This window comes from Haliotis rubra, unplaced genomic scaffold (assembly GCF_003918875.1).
Source record: "Haliotis rubra isolate DU_JTF1 unplaced genomic scaffold, ASM391887v1 Scf6, whole genome shotgun sequence".
Classification (NCBI taxonomy): domain Eukaryota; kingdom Metazoa; phylum Mollusca; class Gastropoda; order Lepetellida; family Haliotidae; genus Haliotis; species Haliotis rubra.
The window spans coordinates 3,942,224-3,962,993 of NW_025767301.1; the positions used below are offsets into that span (position 1 = coordinate 3,942,224).

General features: G+C 37.2%; 1 protein-coding gene across 1 annotated transcript; it reads left to right on the forward strand.

The window, feature by feature from the left end:
- Window positions 1–35: 35 nt before the first annotated feature.
- Window positions 36–20,234, forward strand: LOC124255299 (leishmanolysin-like peptidase 2). The gene is made up of 15 exons (XM_046689181.1): window positions 36–567; window positions 4,123–4,201; window positions 5,081–5,132; window positions 6,502–6,651; window positions 9,239–9,367; window positions 10,007–10,085; window positions 11,169–11,314; window positions 12,036–12,098; window positions 12,785–12,887; window positions 14,754–14,820; window positions 15,151–15,244; window positions 16,470–16,565; window positions 16,703–16,825; window positions 17,209–17,345; window positions 18,127–20,234. Exons 1-15 carry the CDS (start codon window positions 216–218, stop codon window positions 18,242–18,244), a joined length of 1,788 nt encoding a protein of 595 aa, XP_046545137.1. The 5' UTR covers window positions 36–215; the 3' UTR covers window positions 18,245–20,234.
- The last annotated feature ends 536 nt before the right edge of the window (window positions 20,235–20,770 follow it).

Below are 20,770 nucleotides of genomic sequence, written 5' to 3' on the forward strand. Positions count from 1 at the left end.
ACTGTTCCGTTTTAAATCGATTCCATCTTCTCGGTTATTAACTTCCGGTCACAGTCTTCCGGTTTCAAGAAAGAAAGACTTGTTGTGTCCAATTTGCATGTTATGACGCGGGAAATACAACAATCCGACGGACAATGATATTTAAAACAATAGGTTACGTTCACAAAAGTCTTAAAGATGCTAGATAGCGATTGTGGACGTCACCCGTGCAGAAAATGGCCAGTTTATATCAAATACAGACGCCCAGTTTCAAAGCTGATACAGTCTTTTGCTTTGTTATAATTTTCATATTCATATGGCCGTCAGTGTATATGCATTGTTGGCACGATTTTGTACAGGAGGATATTGTCGAGTCTACATATCTTGAATATGAAAATGACCAAGATTTATCATATCACACTGGGAATTATGATATAGGTCGAAACAAAAGGGCATCCAAGAATCAATATCAATCAATTAGGATAAAACCGGAGTATATTTTTGGAAAGGGCCTCTTCGGGGATGAAGTCGATGTTTTGAAAGATACCATAGGAAGAGCCATACGAAAAAGCAGTCAAATTCTATCTGGTAAGTCATTTATTTGATAACTTTAAAACTTGAAAACAAATACTTTCCCAGTTTGTTTTTGGTCTACAGGTGTCTTAGCTATTACACAATTTCAAGGTCATAACTTCATTATGGTGTTTTGTTCAATGTTTATCATCTTGTAATTATGAAAAATGACCTACCATTTTACAACTTTGTATTATCACTTTTATTATTTATGCGTTATGTATGTTTTATGTAAATATTAGATGGAATAAATTCAACATTACCTGAACATCATCTGTGTGAATAACACATAATTTATTGTTAATGTGTCTCAAAACATGTAAACAAAATATGATTTAGGTAAATTTTAGGATTAATGTTAAAGTATGCAAAAACCTATGGACAATAAAAGTTTATAATATTATTTCGGTAAGACTTCCACACGTATCCCCCCCTAAATTTTAACCATAAGGAAAAATTTCTTTGAGTGGCATTTTATAAGTTGGATATGTCTTTCATTATGTTCAGATATAATTAAAGAAACATGTTAAAACTCATCCTTATCAGATAAGGAAAATATACTCAGGTGATATTATTTGACTAGAATGAAAATTAAGGGAGGATACGGGCGGAAGTGTTTCCATTATTTCAATCATTTTGAGCAAGTGAGCAGCATACACATTAACTCTCAACATAGTCAAGTACATGTCACCATGGTCACATTTGTCACTACTATACATTATATGGGTTCAGGCTAAAATGGAACCACAGCAAAACGGCACCTGGCGAAAATGGCACCATTTGGACATGACGGAACCTTGACTTGGCGAAAACGGATACAAATCTTATGGGGAAAACGGCACCAAATAAAATCTTATGGGGAAAACAAGTTTGTTATAAGATAATCGGATTGCAGATAGTAAATACATCTACTATTATGGCGGAACTATCAAAATTTAAGAACAAGGATGTATTTATATATTCAAGGATACGATGTGAAAACTACTCTATACGATAATGGCGCATTGAATAACTCAACTAATAGTGACATTCTGAACTCATTACAACAGTTCATTTCTAAAAGTAACCGCTTCCAGTAATTATCAAATCTATGTATATATTCAATGTAAGGCAAGTTTTATATAACTTGATTTTCTGCGGCTGCTCATTTCCTTGCTAGGCATAACCAACACTATACCAAACATATTTATTATTCAATCATTTATCTGTTATTTTGTCACAGTATTATTCTTTTGTTGTCAAATTATTTCAACTATGTAGGCTTGAACAATGTAATGGATTTGCATCTATCCAGGTTTCAGGTTTTGATCTAAATAAAAATGTGCTTAAACCAAATATATTTACTGTGCTGACAGTGATTGGAAATGGGCATCCCATAGCTGATAATCGGATTGCAGAATGTTTAGATAGTAAATACATCTACTGTGCCAACAGTGATTGGAAAGGGCATCCCAATTTAGCGTGAAAACATCGCAACCTTTGATGTTTTAAGTACATTTACTCAACTGAAATCGCCCAGTGTCAAAATGAAATGTACCCATTGTTTACCGTCGACGAAATACCTTAGTTGTGCGTGCGACATTAAATAAAGCAAATAAATATATGTTAGCAAATAAATATATGTTAGCAAATAAATATATGTTAGCAAATAAATATATGTTAGTTTTTTGGTTTTATGGGGATTTTTTTTCCTTTTTGGGTATACATAACATAATATTTTTTCTGAATATACATAACATAAATTATGCAAGCTTAATGATGTTTCATTTTTCATATTTTACCATTTTATTAGACATTTCCTGAAATTGTGTCACTACCGTTACGAAATTTGTAACATCATTTTGAAAAGAAAAAATCCAAAGATAATATTTATTACATGTACATATATATTAAAATATCTAGTTTTACAATATAACATGGAGTTTTGAAATTGTATATTTATTGCTTATGAAAAAGACCCAAAAAATTCAAATGCCACATCTGTGACATCAGCCACTGGAGTTGTGACACATGAACATTGAGTAAAATTGGCCGGTGTAAAGTAAATATAAAAATATAAATTTTCCCTAATTTTGTTACTGTAAAGTGTAGAAGATACTGGGATAAGTTAGTTACCATAATTTTTTTTGTTTGATTTTGACTTAAGTTTGTCGGATACAAACATCTGACATAAATATGCACGGATTTTGAGAATGACTCTTATGTTGATATAATCTTGCTAATGTTATAATGAAATGAAATAAAACACGAGTCAACGTCATACTTTGTTTTATATATGGTGCCGTTTTAGCCCAGAAATCAGTAGCTAATATGGTGTGGTTTAGCCACAACACAAATTTGGTCCCGTTCTGCTGTGGTGCCGTTTTAGCTATAACCCCATTATATCTAGCAAATAATGTTCAAAGTATCAGTGTGAAAAGCTTGCGGTATCATGGTCATGGAGAAGTCTTTCTGTTTAGTGGGCAGTGGGGTAGCCTAGTGGTTAAAGCGTTCGCTCGTCACGCCGAAGGCCCGGGTTCGATTCCCCACATGGGTACAATTTGTGAATGTGAAGCCCATTTCTGATGTCCCCCGCCGTGATATTGCTGGAATATTGCTAAAAACGGCGTAAAACCATAGTCAGTCAGTCAGTCTTTCTGTTTATATGTCTTTTACTCTACCATGCTTACCATATAATACCACTGATTCCTGAACAAACCTCACATATAAGAGTCACAAGCTATATATGTGTTCATGGTGCTAATTAACAGTCCTTTTATCAAATCTCAAACTTGAGAAGCATACAGTTTTGTCTCTAACATGTATTTCAACACAAACATTTTATGTTAATTTTTGATGTGGGTACAGAGAAAGCTATTTTATTGCCAGAAAATCTGTTAATATTTTTTTTGTGAAGAAGCAAATGTGTTAACAGGATCATTTGTTGATACATATTCTCATAAAACTGATAATTGCAAGTAAAGTAAGAATGCTAAATCAGCTACCTTTAGTGATTAGCTGCCCCGCCGCGGATATTGCTGGAATATATATGCATGTCAGTGAAGGTTATATACAGAATACAGAAAACATTTAACCCCAAATCATTGAAATGGAAACGCATTGGTAAACTTTGACTATGAATTTCAATTATGCAATTCATGAATTGCGATAGCTAATGATTTGTGAATTTTCAATCTCCAATTTTAGTAGTCTGTTTATCAGCTGAAATCCCTGTATGTTTGTCATTACATTTAATTCCAAATTCAGCAATATTCCTACTAACTGACGGCAAAATATAAATAATCATGTCTTAACCCGATATTCTAGTGATTGAATTGATGAGCCTGAGCTCCTGATCCATTTAAAACATGTTAAATGGCTTCTTATGACCAAAATGGTTGCTAGAAGGAATCTGTAACCTTGAATCCCAACATGGTTCCCAATTTAGTCACTGCACATGGCTCATAGAGGGTTGATCAGAAGACATTCTACCCAAGTCCCCATGAGACCAGTAGGATCATGTGGATTATTGGTAGTATTAACCTTACCATCTTGTTTGCACTCATATCAACTGTACTTTCTTGTTCACAGTCAAACCTGTGGTGGGACCACTATTGCTGTCAAGGACACCATGCACAAAAACATGGCTGTCAGGAATCAACAAGGGAAAGTAAGGAATATTAGGATTAATACTGGACAAAATTGACATAATTAGCATGATTAGTGCCTTAGGTATTTTCTTCATGTCAGTTTCAGAAGAGATCTCTCTTTCACTTAGTCAGGCCAGCTAAGATAGCAATGTATTATCACATTGAGTATGGCATTATCAGAGTTCATACCAGAACAGTCAGTGATAAGATGTTGGGATAACTATCAATGCCATGAACATGATTCTCAAGAGCATGGCAGAAAGAAATTATCAATGGTTCACATCCCAATTTGGTCAGATTATGTTTCGTGGTTGGTCAGCACCATACTCATGGGTTTCATGAAAGTGATAAACATCGTAGACCTGCATCATTTCCACATTTCCTGCCTCAACAAGCTTATATAACTGGAATATTGTACTAAGCAACGTTAAGACACTCACACTTACAATCAAAGAGTGGTTAAAATAAGTTGACAGAAGATTTGTTTCCATTTGTCAATGGCATACATTTGTCTTGTTGCTCTTCAGCACTGTTTAGACCACCTCTGATAGTTTCTGATACTAAACAGCACTAAAAGTTCACAATTTCATCACAATGCTATCAACAGGCTGCATGCAAATTACCTTAAACCTCATTGAGATTCCTCAAGATTCCATTCTGGAGAAAGTAGTCAATTTCAGTCAGGTTGGCTGATTTGTTTTTCATTCATTGCAAATGATACAGGTTACAGGTTGGCATGTCTTATGTCCATGTGAGAATGGCGCAGTTGATGATTAATTTATTTCAAGGATAACATTTACAGACAGCAGGCACTGAAATACTGCTAAAATGGTGAATACATATTTTTTACTTAAATTGAAGCAATTTTGTCAATAACCAGTCTTTCTTTATTCTTGTAGGTGTTCCCAACTTGATGGCATAAAACAAGACTATTGCATGGATTATTTAAAGGTAACACCATGATTTTATTGGCACTATTAGAACAAGAACAGTAGTTTCTGTTTTCTGGTTGATTTTGTACCTGATGATGGTTTGTCTTGGTCAATATGTCACAAGCACTTTCAAAGCTAGTGGCAAAATAAAAACCAACATTCTACTACCAAAAAGACAAACACTCAAGAATGTATTTTCAATTAATTTAAACACAGCATTTTTAACTATCATTATAGTCTTAGCTCTACCATAAATCAAGAAATAAGATTTATGGCACCTTGAATAAAACATGTAACTTGTAAATTATACTATTTGGAAATGAAATGGAGATTGTTCTTGATATGAACAAGATAAAGGAAGTAAAGTACAATCACCATGGGCACCATCCCTCAAAGCAACCTTAGTTGTACTGTTGTCAGAATTCAGTGTAATAGTATGGGCATTACATCGTCTTATTGCTGAGATTGTTTTCTTGTTCCTATTTTGAAACATTTATTTGAAGAATTGTGCAAAAATATAGATCATTGCAGAAAATAGTTGATAGTACTGTGACCATCTGGGACCCAAGAAGGACCGGGTTAGAATATTGGCCTTCAGTAACCCATGCTTGTCGTAAGCGGCGACTAACAGGATCGGGTGGTCAGGCTCACTGACTTGGTTGACACATGTCATCAGTTCTCAATTGCGCAGATCGATGCTCATGCTGTTGATCACTGGATTGTCTGGTCCAGACTCAATTATTTACAGACCGCCACCATATAGCTGGAATATTGCTGAGTGCGGCGTAAAACTAAACGCACTCACTCACTCACTCACTCACTGTGACCATCTGGAGTCAATTCTTAGAGATCTTAGGACATCCTATTACAATCAATCAGAGCACTGTTTACCAGATTGGGAAAGTGACAGTTGGAATGTATTTTCAAATGACGCTATATTTTGAATTTATAGGCTGTATGGCTGACTCCGTCAAAAGCATTGGCTGTCTCCCATTCAACATTTGAAACTGAAGAGACTTTCTTTAACTCATGGGAATGCCTATTTTTCAGCCTCGTCTTTCCATTTAATATTTCCAGATGTGTTTTTTTTTTTTTTTTGTATTTGCAAATTTTAAATGATTTGTTTTTAAAGGGGAGTCACCTGTTTAAAACTACTGTAAAGTTTTAGAAGCAACTTTGATTCATTGAGTCGCTTCATTGGTCAGTCAAGGTTTACTAAAGATTGTTCTGATGTTACCCTTTATGGGATGCCTAAGATCTTCGTTTATTTGGATGAGATTACTGATATTAATGTTGACTTATTGATCAAATAATGAATGGTTTGTGACATTAAAAGAAATTCTCATTGTGTTGATGATGGTGATAATGAAATGATGGAACTATTGCAGATACCTAAATCCCATTTGAAGGGATACTCCGTGTACAGTGGAAGGAGTCAGTCGGCGCCATCTCACCACGAACCTGATGGCGCCGGTGTAGAGAATGCAGACTATGTTCTGTATGTCACTGCAGAGATCACTAGTGTCTGTTCTGGCTCAGTGAGTATCTTACTGACATAGTTTGATGTTTAAGGAGTTAGTGAAAGTCTGTCCGTCATGATTGTGTCAGTGTACATGAGAAATGTCAGTGTATTTCACCTTTCTGCCAGTAATCTGAACAAGTATACTGGGAGGGATAGTTTCTATATTGACAGAGACGTAATGTGTACGCGAGACAGCCTTTCGTATCTTGTACGCGAGGTGGGTGCGCTCCGCACTACTAAGTGAAGCGATTGACCCTAATGAATTCAATCACCCTGGAATCAACTCGATTGGGTGCTAACACAGCGCAGGGTGATTGATTTCTTGACAGTCGTGAATAAACAGGTTTCTCGATCTCGGATTTCACGCTTTCGTCATTTGGAGATTACCATGGATGAAGTTTGAATTCCATGAAGTTGTAAAGTTGTTTATTGATTTCTGTCTAACATTAATTTGATCACTTGATCGATTTTTTGGTCTGACAAAATATACTAAATCATCCTATGTTGATGTATACTGGGACTCTCTCTTTTTCTATTTATGCGGCATATGAAAACATCGGGAAAGCAGAAACACCATGCCAAGGGTCGGCTGTTTACATATGCAAATTACGTAAAAACAATTCATCGCATTTGAAAAATTGATTTATTTCATTGGTATGCCATGTCTAATGGTATTAAGGTATTCATCTTTGCAGTAAGTTCTGGAACATTTCAGGAAGTCACGTATTGTGTAACTTCACCACACGGCACGTTTTTAAAAAGCGGAATTTTTTTATTGCTTTCGTGTATTCAAATGCAGAGAAGTCTCAGATGTTTTCATTGAAAACATGATGATATTACTAATCTCAATTCCAAAATTCATAAAAAAATAATATTTAAATTTGTTACTTGTCCTAAATAAATGTTTGACAATTGTTTGTACCTATTACATAGTGAGAATGGTATTGTGATCATGTTGAACAATTTGAGACTATCTGCCACATTTTTGTGACAGAAATGAAGATTAAACATCGGTCAACTGAAAACATATATAAAATGCCAATGTCATTAGGCATTCTTAATCCCGATAGCGACAACATTAACTATCGCGATAATCGAGGGTCACAGGATAACAACGCGAGCTAAATCTCTACAAGACCGTCCGAGAGATGAATGTCTCAGCTACTCGGACTGTAGTGTCTTGGCTTCGGCATTACACAGCTACGAAATTTTACCTTACCTCACCTCACTAATGTTCACATATTTGTACTCGTAAAAGTAACCTTACAATTCAATACTAACGTACAAGTTGTTCTTGCTTGTTATAACGTGTAAAGAGACTCAAAGGTACATTCGGATATTGAATCTGAAATGAAGTTATTGAAGTTGATTAAAAGCTCAGACTGTACTGCACATGGATTGTTCATTTCACTTCAAAATATATTTTTTGGGATCATAATTGTTATCCAGCCATTACATGATCCATTTTTGTTGTATGCATAACTAGTTGTTGGTTTGTTTTTTTGTTGCTTCAGAGTATTTTTACTTTAATTTGTGTGCACAAAATGGATTACATCCAAGTCAGGCAAGATAATAGCCAACACTGTTTTCTATTTAATTTGGCAAAAATCTGGTCATTGATCATTGCTTATAAATTAACACTGTCAACAAGAAACATGACAAGTAGTTATTTTGTTATTGTTTCACTGGTAATAGTGTTGGGAATTGGTTAAAATCTCATAATTGATGATTGGTTCATTACAACCGATCAATCATCGAAAAATATTGGTTAGCATCATTAATGAAATTTGTTAATGCACATAAAAATAAGGAAAAAACATTTAGTTCTTTGGGGTTTTTTTGGCAAAATTTCACATCTTTAAAGCATGACTAGTATGTTAGGAACATAAATTTCTTGGAGTCTTTAAGATAAATTCAATCATGAGTTGAAACGAGTTTGTAGTGCTTATGAAAATTAACAGACAAAACCAACCTTGTGAAAAATATTGTTAATGAAAACAAGTGTTCCAGAATTGTTTGTGTTCGATTATGAGAAAACATGATCGATTGCTTAGTCGTTTAGTCACTGCGACCAATCTTTGATTATTTCAATTAATCGGACCAACACTACTGAATATAATGAAGAATACAGCAGCTGCTGACTAGTTAGTGTATTTGTTACCCAGTATTCATGATATGTATCATATATGTGCCTCATAGTGGATTCATTGCAGACCTACTGTGCATATTGAAGTTATATGTGATGATCTATGGCTAGGGGGTGATGGTGATTTTATGAGGGGTCACACATTGTGTTCTGGGGAGATAGGGGGTCATCAATTTGGTACACATGGACTGGTGGGGGGAGGGGGGTGACAGCAATTTTGTAAATAAAAATACTAAAACATTATCCTTAAAATTAATGTCATTGATTTTGTACATGACATGCAAGGGGTCACTTACTTCGTACATAAATTTTAGGGGGGTCATTCACATTGTACATGCTTCTCCATAAAAAGCAGCATCACCACCCCCAACCCTCTAGCCATAACTTATGAACAGTCCCTTAGCTGTTCATGGTTTCATGTTTGTTTAGTGTATAACCTCCACTAATCTTTCCACAGGGAGACACTGTGTTAGCCTATGCATCATTTTGCCGAGTTGACCAGACTGACCGTCCAGTGGCTGGACATGTCAACTTCTGTCCATCAGCATTCAGGAAGCCAGGCTTCAACAAAGAAAGACTATACTGGGTACAGTATTACTACAGTAGAGTTAATTTTTTTAGGGGGCGGTGGGGTAGCCCAGTGGTTAAAGTGTTCGCTCGTCACGCCGAAGACCTGGGTTCGTTTCCTCACATGGGTACAATTTGTGAAGCCCATTTCTGGTGTCTCCTGCCGTGATATTGCTGGAATATTGCTAAAAGCGGCTTAAAACCATATTCACTCACTCAGTTTTTTAGGGAATGGTAACAGCATCATGTCATCTATCTCCAGATACTGATTTGTTTTGCTCCTTATTTGCTCACACAGGTAGTGAAACCTTACAAAATGTTCAGGTTCATTCAAGGACATGTTCAGTTCAACCCTATTTGATGAAAAAAATTGTTCTGAAGTGTATTTTTTCTTCAAGTGCAGGGGAAATGTTGGAAGTTGATAAACTTTAATTGATAAGCATGAAAGTTTCATTACAAACAAACCTCACCTTGAAAAATTTACAGAAATAATTGTTGCTAATGGTGTTCTGATTGAAATATTTAAGGATTGATTAGTTCATCCAAGCAATCAATTTATTTTCAGCATGAGTAATTTAGATGATCGTCCATCTTCAGTCAGTCATGTTACAACTGATTCTGAATGTTGATTTTATAAAATTGACATTTCATGTTTCAGAGTGCTCTCCATGAAATATTCCATGCCCTGGGGTTTTCCAAGCGGCTCTTCAATAAGTACAAGAAATGTAATGAAAATGGTTCGTATAAGGAAATCTATCTACATTATCATAAGGGGATTGAATCTTGAGTTCACATAATAGTCACAACCAAGAGTCAAGTGAGCTTATGGCATATGTTGTTCTTCTGTTGTTGACTGTTTTGTATTTGCGGCAGTTCCCCTCAAGACTTGTGTAATGGAATGATCCCAGCTACTGTATCTTGAGAGCTTGGTCACAAAATTCAGATTTTGCTTAAACACTTTTGGCTACTTGTATAAAATACTGCTCAGAGAATTTTGATGCATTGTTTAACAAGTGTTTAGTTAATGGCTATTAATCATTTTACAAAATGCATTGAAATTTGTTGTGGCTGTAGTTTGTGGTGGGATCTTAGATATGTTTTGCAGTCATGTTGATGTTCACCTTGATTCAGCTATTACAGCATTCTATTAGGCACTAAAAATATTGGGAAATATTTGGTGAGTGAGGTGCCATACCTCATAGCTCCAGTTTGATAAGTAAACTGACCTGTGAGGATTCAGGTCTTCAGTAACCAATGCTTGTCGTAAGAGGCAACTACAGGTGGTCAGGCTCGCTGGCTTGGTTGACACGTCATCATATCCCAATTTCGTAGAACGATGCTCAAGTTGTCGATCACTGGATTATCTGGTCCAGACTTGATCATTTACAGACCGTCGACATATAGCATGAATATTGCTGATTGCGGCGTTTAACAACAATCAATCAATGATAAAAGATCGATCATGTTTACTTTTCACCCACAGGAAATACTGACTTGACTTCTTCAATCCGGTGGGTTATGATGGAATGTTTATTAAGTTATCAGCAATTGGGTTGCTACCCCAGATATGACTACTAACAGGACGGGCGGTGGGGTAGCCTAGTGGTTAAAGCGTTCGCTTATTATTCCAAAGACCCGGGTTCGATTCCCCTCATGGGTACAATGTGTGAAGCCTATTTCTGGTGTCCCCCGCCGTGATATTGCTGGAATATTGCTAAAAGCGGTGTAAACTAAACTCACTCACTCACTAACAGGACATTGTAATATAGACAGAATGCTGCTGAAACATTCACTGACTCACTGACCACTGTTTGCTGCAGGCCTGAACTGTACCGTCCATCCCTCGCCAGTTCTCCGTCTTGAAGATAACGTTATGCGGCTGGTGACACCACAGGTCAAAAGAATAGCTGAAGAACATTTCCATTGTCTGGATAAGTTTGATTACGGAGGGCCGATGGATATCAGAGTAAGGGCCCCTTTCTTTCTGTCATGCTTGTCAGTGTTTGTGGTCATTATGACAAGAATGAAAGAGTCTCTGTGTTCTGTTTCAGAATTTGCAATTGTACATGATTGTCAAAGAAGATAAAAAAGATTTAAGTTACTGTTCCATCATGGTGTTGATGGTGATTGTGTGTTATTATGAAAGGTTTCACAATGAACCGTTTTGAATTTATATACCCGATATGTTATTACTATGACAGAGGGTAGTTTGCTTCCTATCTTTGATACTACGACTGAGTGAAAACAGGTCACCCAAACACTCCCCAGAAGTAGTTCACCCATGGGTCAGGTTGATATTCTTTGATCTTCCTCTTGCTCAAAATCATCATGTGCTAGACTGGTTCTGCCTGGCTAGCAGACAGCCTTTCCAACTTCATCTTTACATGGGGATTTAGGCCGGCCTCATTCTGTGGACTATTTTTCCTGTATGATTGAAGCCGGAAAGCTTCAAGTGCAGCTAAATCCAATGGGTGACCAACACTATAGTGTAGTTACCAAGTTAGAAGCAGCCTGTACACTGTTACATGAGACTAAGTATATATACTATGGTATATGGAATTCTAATTCCTGTAATATTTTGATTTTCCTTCTTAAATTGCCTTTGCTCATCTCTTAAACTCTTTTCACATAATCATAAAAAATAATTGAGGGAATGAATTCAGCTTTGTATACCTTGTTTTCTTCAGAATACGTCCCACTGGGACTCTCGCACAATGCAGGGATCAATAATGGCTGCCAAACAAGGCATGGTAAGGCCAGTGTTCTCTCAACTGTTTGTATTAAACTGATAAAACATAGGCATCGACATTGATAAATCTCTCCATCAGCATAATCAGGACATGTAAATAATTTACATGTATTTAAATGGATTTGTCCTAGATTTCTATTAAACAGCCACAGCATTCTTTAAGTTGTTTCTGATTAGCTGATATTCTTAAATGCAGGGAACTTGAATGAAAAACAAATAACCACAAATAACAAGGATAATCCTTAGAAGAGCAGCATTATCAGTAAATAACTTTAGTACATAAGGGACCGTTCATAATTTATGGCTGGGGGTGTGGGGTGTGATGATTTGTATGGAGTAGCATGTACAATGTGAATGGACCCCCCTCCTTAAAATTTATGTACAAAGTAAGTGACCACCCCTGCATGTCATGTACAAAGTAAATTACCCCCCTCTCCCTTTCCATAATTTTAAAGCATAATTTTTAGATATTTTTATGTGCAAACGTGCTAACCCCTCCTACAAAGATGTGTACAAAATTGATGACACTTCCTCCCCAGAACAAAATGGGTAACCCCTTTACAATCATCACCACCAAACCCCACCCCTACCCCCTAGCCATAAATTATGGATGCCCTAAGAAACCCTGTGAACAAGAATATATACAGGTGTACTTCAGCTGAGTTGTCATTTGTTTGTCTGTTCCAGCCTCACCTGACGTTCATTGACTCGATCACCCTAGCCCTGTTTGAGGACTCGGGGTGGTATAAGGTGGATTACAGTCAGGCTGATGTGTATCTGTGGGGGCGAGGTGGGACTAAATGTCGTAAAGTGCATGAGCACATAGTGCATAGTAAAACTAGCCCTACTGTAACTGGTGGTCATCATGTGCTGCATGTTGCGTGTTGACCTCTTCAATGTTGTGGCTCCTTGCGAGGTAAGTAACAGCTTCCGCACTTCTTATATGCTCACTGGTTATCTTTCTGTTTGGGTTTTGTCCACCCCAACCCTTTCCTTCAGACAAGTACTGGAAAATTGTGCTCTTAAACAGACCAATTTGTGTAAAGTTGTTGTCTCCCCTTACCATGCCAGGATCCTGGCTTTGAATGCTGGATTTGCTATGATTTTGATTAGTGGGCGTGCTATGACGTATCTGCAATGGTGTTAGGTCTAATTCATTCATATGATTAAGATAACCATGTTGTTTACCAATTGCCCCTGTTTCCTTACAATGAAGTTTAATGTGTTAAAAGGAACAATTTCTTGCTGCTTATCTTCCCACCATTCTTTACCAATTTTTTTCATGTTTTGTTTTTTATTTTCTCAAATTTCAATTGTATTTTAAGACCGGTTTTAATCGTATGAGAGGCCATGAGGACTATACATGTAGTATAATGTGTGTGCCTCACATGTCAAATTTCAGTGAGGGCTATTTGTTCCAAATTTGAAAAGTAGCAATATGCAGATCTAAATGTAGCAATATATTTTCCTTCTCTGTGGTACATAAACTAGCAATGTTTTGTTGATTTGGATCAATATAATAGCATGATGTGTATATTTTCTCAAGTGCACATATTCTACAGATAAACAAAATTTGCTATTCATCTTTGAGATATTAACCACATTGTCCACAAAAAGCATCAACAGGATTTTATTATTTTTCAGTTTTGAAATCATTGGAACTAGTGTAACTTTTCCAAACCTGTATGTTATGATAGATTGTTTATGCAAATTTAAATAGTGTTTCATTTAATAGTGAAATGTCCACTATGATGAAGCCTGTCTGAACCCCAGTTTTTTTGCTGACAATCATACACACTGTTTTGCTTCTTGATTCTATGATGTCTTGATGTGCAATCTCAGAAAAATCTAGTTCAGCAAATTTGTTGTTTGCATGAATGTTGTGTTTCCATCTTGCCTAGCAACTTTCTTTAGACATACATCCAAGTTTTTGTCTGTTCTGAGTGTTCGTGAACCTTTAATCAGTGTCACACTGGTAGTCAGGCCTGTATTTCCTCAAGCTTCATCAAATATTTTTAGCTCACCAGACTGATGGTCAAGAGAGCTCATGGTGTGTTGTCCAGCCTTTCATTAACTTTTACATTGTTGACATCTCCTGGAACTACTAGGCCATAGCTGAAACTTTGTATGATTGATCTCAGTTGTTGTATCTCTAGTACCTTCTCACAAGATTCAGATACGACTGAATAGTTGATTTCTATGTTGAGAACATACACATAAAGGGATATCTTATCCCACGCTCAACTGTCCAGCACCCGGACTTGAACCTTTATGATAGTCACACAAGGGGTGGTGGGGTAACCTAGTGGTTTAACCATTCGCCTCGTCACACCAAAGACCCCAGGTTCGATTCAGCACATGAGCACATTGTGTGATGCCCATTTCTGGTGTCCCTTGCTGTAAATGTTGCTTATAATACTAACTCACTATCATAGTCACACATGACTATTTGTATATACTCAGAGTAGTTTTAAGGAGCAAAGGCTGTCAAAGGAACAGGCTAAGTTTGGATACCACACTATGCTGTTTAATGTAAACCATGAGTGCTGTGATGGGTCTTTATTGCTATTGATAACATGTTTAAACTGGGGTGGAGACATTTCAGCAGAATTCAACATTACCTTGGGAAGTACGAGTGTATGATGTTTTGTTTCAGGAGCTGGATGTAGTTTTGGACTCCCTTCTCATTGTAAATTTGAAGTGGAATACTTCTGTCAGCAACAGTGAGTGAACAATACATGAATCATATAGCAGTCTTAACTAAAGCCACAAGTCTGAAACCAGAGTCTGTTGAACAATTGTTTTTCTAGTTTGCTTAGCTGGTAATAGTCAAACAATGTGCAAATGCTAGAAATCACTCATTCTTTTTCCACCTACTTCTCATAAACGTATTCTCTGTGCCGGTCCAACTGATCCTTGTTTGCCAGTAGAAACTAATCAGATTTTCATTGCATTAAAAAGATTTTCTTTAGAAGGCCTGTATCTGATGAAGATAAGTCACATATTCTTCATCAGCATGTATGCATCATAATGTCTCCTTTGCTTCTCTACAGGGCAACTGGATGTCACTTCCTGCACTGGGACAAAGCGAAGTGTAGCACCAACTCCCATCTCACCCCTTGCCGAGTGTTCGAGTCCGAGCCAGGGGTGCGTAACTCTCTCCTATAGTTACTGTCTTCAGGTTAAATAGTAGTCTGGTTGCCTAGTAGTGGACACAGTTGCTTGTCAGACCAAAGACCTGGGGGTTGATTCCCTTCGTGGATACACCATTTCTTGTTCATTCTTGTGAGCATGTTATGATATAGTTAGAACTAATATATTGTTTATCTGTTTATTGTCCCCCGCCGCAACACAGAATGGGGGACTGTGTATTCAGCAGCGTCTGTCCGTCCATACGTACATCCCGTTTCTTGTTAACGTGATATCTCATGAACTGTCATACCCAATGTCTTCTAATTTGGTGGCAGCCTACATTGGGGGATTACACAGACACCAGTTGATTTGGGTGACCTTGACGTTATCTCCGAGGTCACCACGAAACTTTGGCCTTTTTTTCAAACTTATGTAAACCAGATATCTCACCTAATGTCTTCAGTTATGTCGACAGCCTACATTGGGTGATTATGCAGACACCAGTCATTTCAGACATCTTGTATATTTCATTCTTCTTTAGCGGGGTCGGTGGGGTAGCCAAGTGGTTAAAGCATTTGCTCATTACGTCGAAGACCCGGGTTCGATTCCCCACATGGGTACAATGTGTGAAGCCCATTTCTGGTGTCCCCCTGCTGTGATATTGCAGGAATATTGCTTAAAGTGGCATAAAACCCAACTCTCTAAGTCACTCTTCTTTTGCAGCGAGGGACATTGCCATATTAGTGGCAAACACTTGTTTGTTAATGTTTGTTTAATGCCACACTCAGCAATATTCCACCTGTGTTTAAATAATCCAATCTTGGTCAGACAATCCAGTGATGGATATCATGAGCAGCGATCTATATAAGGATAAGAGAAAATGCATCAGCCAAGTGAGCCAGCCGGCCAATCCTGTTAGTTGCCTCTTATGATATAAAGGGGTTGCTGAAGATCAATTTTGAACACAAATCGCCACAATTTATCATTCGTTCACAATGTTAAGTCACCTATGGTTTTGTAACATATTTTCTTGTGAACATGGAAGCTATGAATTTTCTTAAGCCACTGTATTTTTCTATATAAACAAACTAGATTGTCATGCAACCAAATTTGTGGGTAGTTGTATGCACCTAAATGAGTGTTCAGGAGAAGAATACCTGTATAATCTGAGTTAATCATGATATTATATACCAACTTTACAGTTGTATTGTTTTGAGTCCTGGAGTTTGTTTGTCAACAGGATGAATGTTGGAAGGTGCCCTCAACAGACCCGTCCAACGTCACGCTGGAAGTGTTCTCTAAGGACAGCAGATGTTTTCTCTCAAATATCTCGAAGGTCAGAGTTTTCCCCTACCTCAAAACGATCTGCAAAAACCTATTTTAGTAAAATATGTATTGCACGAGACAGATAAATCAATTCCAATTGATTGCAATGTGTAGTTGAAATGTATAATACATTGTTTGTTTGTTTAGTCCGAGGGAGCCCCATCAGTCCTCACACCTAGATGTTTCCATGCCCACTGTTATGACCGGAATCTGATGGTCAGGGTAGATAACTCTAGCTGGATGCGTTGTCCTCCTGGGACACTGCTGCAGGTAGGTGTTTTATGGTATACAATCAGAGACTTCATATCCAACAAAAAGCACTGTTGACCTTATACTACGTTCATAATTGTTTCATATCGATATCATCAGTAGTTTGTCTGGTTTTTGAAGCAAAACTACTTTAAGACAGCCTTAATCATAGTTCTGCACCATGGTTCCTGAATGTCTGCATTTTATCTGAACCTTTATCTGCGTCTTGTTGGTAAAAATAGGCAAGTTTAACTAGCTATATCTCACATCAGCATTATAGTTTTATCATTTAATAGAAACATTTATGTGCAGTAAAAGATTTCATCAACTATAACTAACTCTACTCACACTCCACCGAGTGGTGTGTGTCTCTTATTACATGGGATTAATGGTACTGTTCACAGATTCCTGGTTATGTTGGCGCTGTGAAATGCCCAAGTCATGCAGCACGCATCTGTTCCACTGTACCTCGACCTCTCACCAGCACACAAGCAACGACCACAACACAGATTGCTCACACTGTGCCCTATCATACTCCCAGGTAAAGGGTGACATTGTTGTTTGCCCTATAACACACATAGGTCAAATGTGACTCCACTCTCTTAGCATTAATATTCTCCAAGGTAAGACCCATGAAGATTTGGGTTAGAATTGATCTTCAGTAACCCATGCTTGTCAATGTCGTAGGAGGCGACTAACAGGATCGGGTGGTCAGACTTGCTGACATGGTTGACACTTGTCATCATATCCCAATTGTGTAGATCACCGGATTGTCTGGCCCAGACTAGATTATTTACAGACCGTGCCATATAGCTGGAATATTGCTGAGTGTGGCGTAAAACTAAACTCACTCACTCTCCCAGGTAAAGTGTGACATCACTGTCAATGCTCCATCAGACTAGCAAGTAAAATGTGATGTCACTCTCTATGTCTCACTCCCATGACATCATATCGCAACCATCACTCTCTCAACACACTTTGAGGATTCCCGGATCAGAATAGTACCCGGATAACACGAATGTGTTGTAAGATCCTACTAAAATGAGAGTCAGTTTGAAGCTGCTTGCTTCATACCCAAATGGAATAATACATGCTTTATGTCCTGTTATTACACAAGGATGAGATCCTGCTCTCTCAGATACAGTTTGACACCACTGCCGGTCCCATGATAAGATGTAAATATTTGAGTACACACGTTCTTGATGATTACCACGATAACTGTTGATGCTGACAGTGATGATATGGAGATGTCACATACTCTTTCCATCCAGATGCTTATTTCACTTGTGGTCACGTTGTTAAGGCTGGTATTTTATTGACAGGGCCAGCACTACTACAGAAAACAGTGGCCAGTCTTCCTCTGCTCCACTCTGCTCAAGTGCCACTGTTGCTGCCATCATCCTGGTCTCCCTACAGCTCACCCACATGCTTCCAACATAGGATGGCTGGTCTTCCATCGGCAACTAGCTGACAATGTGTTAGATACATGTTTTGTATAGATAGTTGATTTATCCAACTAGAATTGACTGGTTAGTGAAAGTTTCCCCAGCTGTTTCTAACAACAGATTCAAGTTTCAGGTTGTAAATTTCAGCAGAATGTAACTTGAAGTGTGGATTTACTATAGGACAATAATATGCTTTTTTGTATCGTCTATTATTTATTTCAAATTGCATTAAATGTCTGTATTTGTAATTGAATGGAAACAAAGTAATTTGAAGACTCTTGTGTTCAGTGAACAAGGTGAACAGAACTTGGGCATTACATGGATTTTGTCTACCTGGGGAAGTCTGTTTTAATTAATGTAATGATACATTGTAGTCCAACTCAGACAGACAAATGAACTCATGTTCACATACATGCTTGATAGTTCAGGGCAGTTAATGTGGCTCCAGGCATTGAAATAGTATGACATTTTTTTGTTTTGAAATTTTATTTCATAGGGCAGTTGGGTGTACCCCATCTTGGTACAATTTGTGAAACCCTTTTCCTTTTTTCTTTAGCTGTGACATGCCTTGAAAAAATTGAAAGCAGTATTACAATGTACGAAGTCTTTGTTTACAGACTTTGTGACAGTTCAAATATTCTTCCACCATTCAAGGCCTGGAGTACTTAAGACATCTTCAGCTATTGTAATGTTGTGACATTCTGTAACTGTGTGACGTGAATGTGTATCATGCTGATGCGAGTGAAACTAATAATACCAGGGGTTCATATCAAATTTGATTTGGGGATTTCAACCCCCCAAAAGTACCCACAAGATATAAAGCAAAAAGTGTTTTAACCCTTATTTGTGCCATAAGGCGTCTCTAGTCCATATGTGTTTACTGAGACAGCTAGCTGATTTAGTTGCCAAAACGACAATGTCCACCTTTCACAACCGTGTTAATTCAGCTGTGACATAGATGGGTGCTGAGAATGTGTTTGGCACCAGAAAATATTTCTCTTCTACAGCCTATGCTAATTCATGTATTTGTCTGTTGTAAGTGCTTCAAATATTTCCCACTGTGATTCTTGAGAAAACTTTCTCTATCCCTGTGACCAGTGGACCAGTGTTGTTGAGTAAAGTTAACAATCAATATGTTCTTCAAAACCAATGCTAAAAGTTTGTTACCATAATACAAACTGCCTCTTTCGTATTTTCTGGTATTTTTCAGCATCAAACACTCAAACCTTGCAGTCAGAGCAGTGATAATGAATGAAAGTGCACAGTGCCTGATGTCCTTTTTAAGAAATGGGTCCCGATCCACAAAGCGTTCGTAAGCGCTACGACATTAGTAAGCCTATGATAAACTATAGAGTTACGACAGGTCGTAACGTTGCTAACGCTTTGTGGATCGAGGCCTAGATCAACTACCACTGCAATCTAAGCTATAGAAATCAATCTAACCTGACTGCAACATGCAGTACAACCTGTAAACAAAGATCAGTGTCCACTGTTTCCATGGATACAAAGAAAGTATAATGTCATTTTCTTGAAGCTTTTGAAAAGAATTTATTATGCAATAAAAGATAATCTTGTAGTGTTATCGTCTCACCCATTGTTAATTATGCTTTGTTATGTGTTTTTCAATCTAATATGCTGTGCAAGACATACAATGTGCTTCCTCTGTGATGTCAGTCTCTTCCAAGTGTTGTCTTATTTAAGTGTCAAGTTATTTAATTGTGTTATGCATAATTAAACTTCAATGCTTCCTACTGTAGAAGTGCCTTATTTGTAAATATATTTTTTTTGTAGAGACTAGCATTGTCCATCTGAGCACATAATATAGAAGTGCCTTATGTGTATATATTAATTTCATAGCCTTAGAGTTTGTCCATTTTATTCACTGGAAGTGACAGTTTTGATTAACAATCAAGTTTTATAACTGCATTTCTTTTAGATATTTATACTGTATGGCATAGTATTTTATTAAACGATTTTATGTATGATAGGGTATTTTGTTATCTGTTTGGCTTTTTGAAACCCCGAATCAGGATGAAGTCTGCAAGCATGTCTTATGCTTATTGTTGTGAGTTGTGGGATTCAGTACATTTGCATAACAATGAAATACCAGTATAGGAAGCACATCCACGTATCTTGTGTTTTCTATGTTTTTAAACATCGGAGTGGCAACTGTAAAACTTCTCATTCTGGCTATAAAAAAACCCATTATTTTAAACACAAGCCATCACCTGAGTATTTACAATGCCTACTTGACATCAACCCACTCATTATAGCATGAGCAAATTGCAATTAACATGGCCATTCAAAACCCTTTGTCTGAAATCATGTAGTTAACCAATATGGTCCGAAACTGGTACAGTGCATGATGGGTTGTGAGCATAACAATTCTATTATGCCTGACATTAACTTCATTAAATGGCATCTGGAATGTTGGGATGATAACATGGGAGATAATTCCATGGATGTACAGTTTCTATGTTACAATGAATGCAATATTGCGGTGTAGATACCCATAACATTC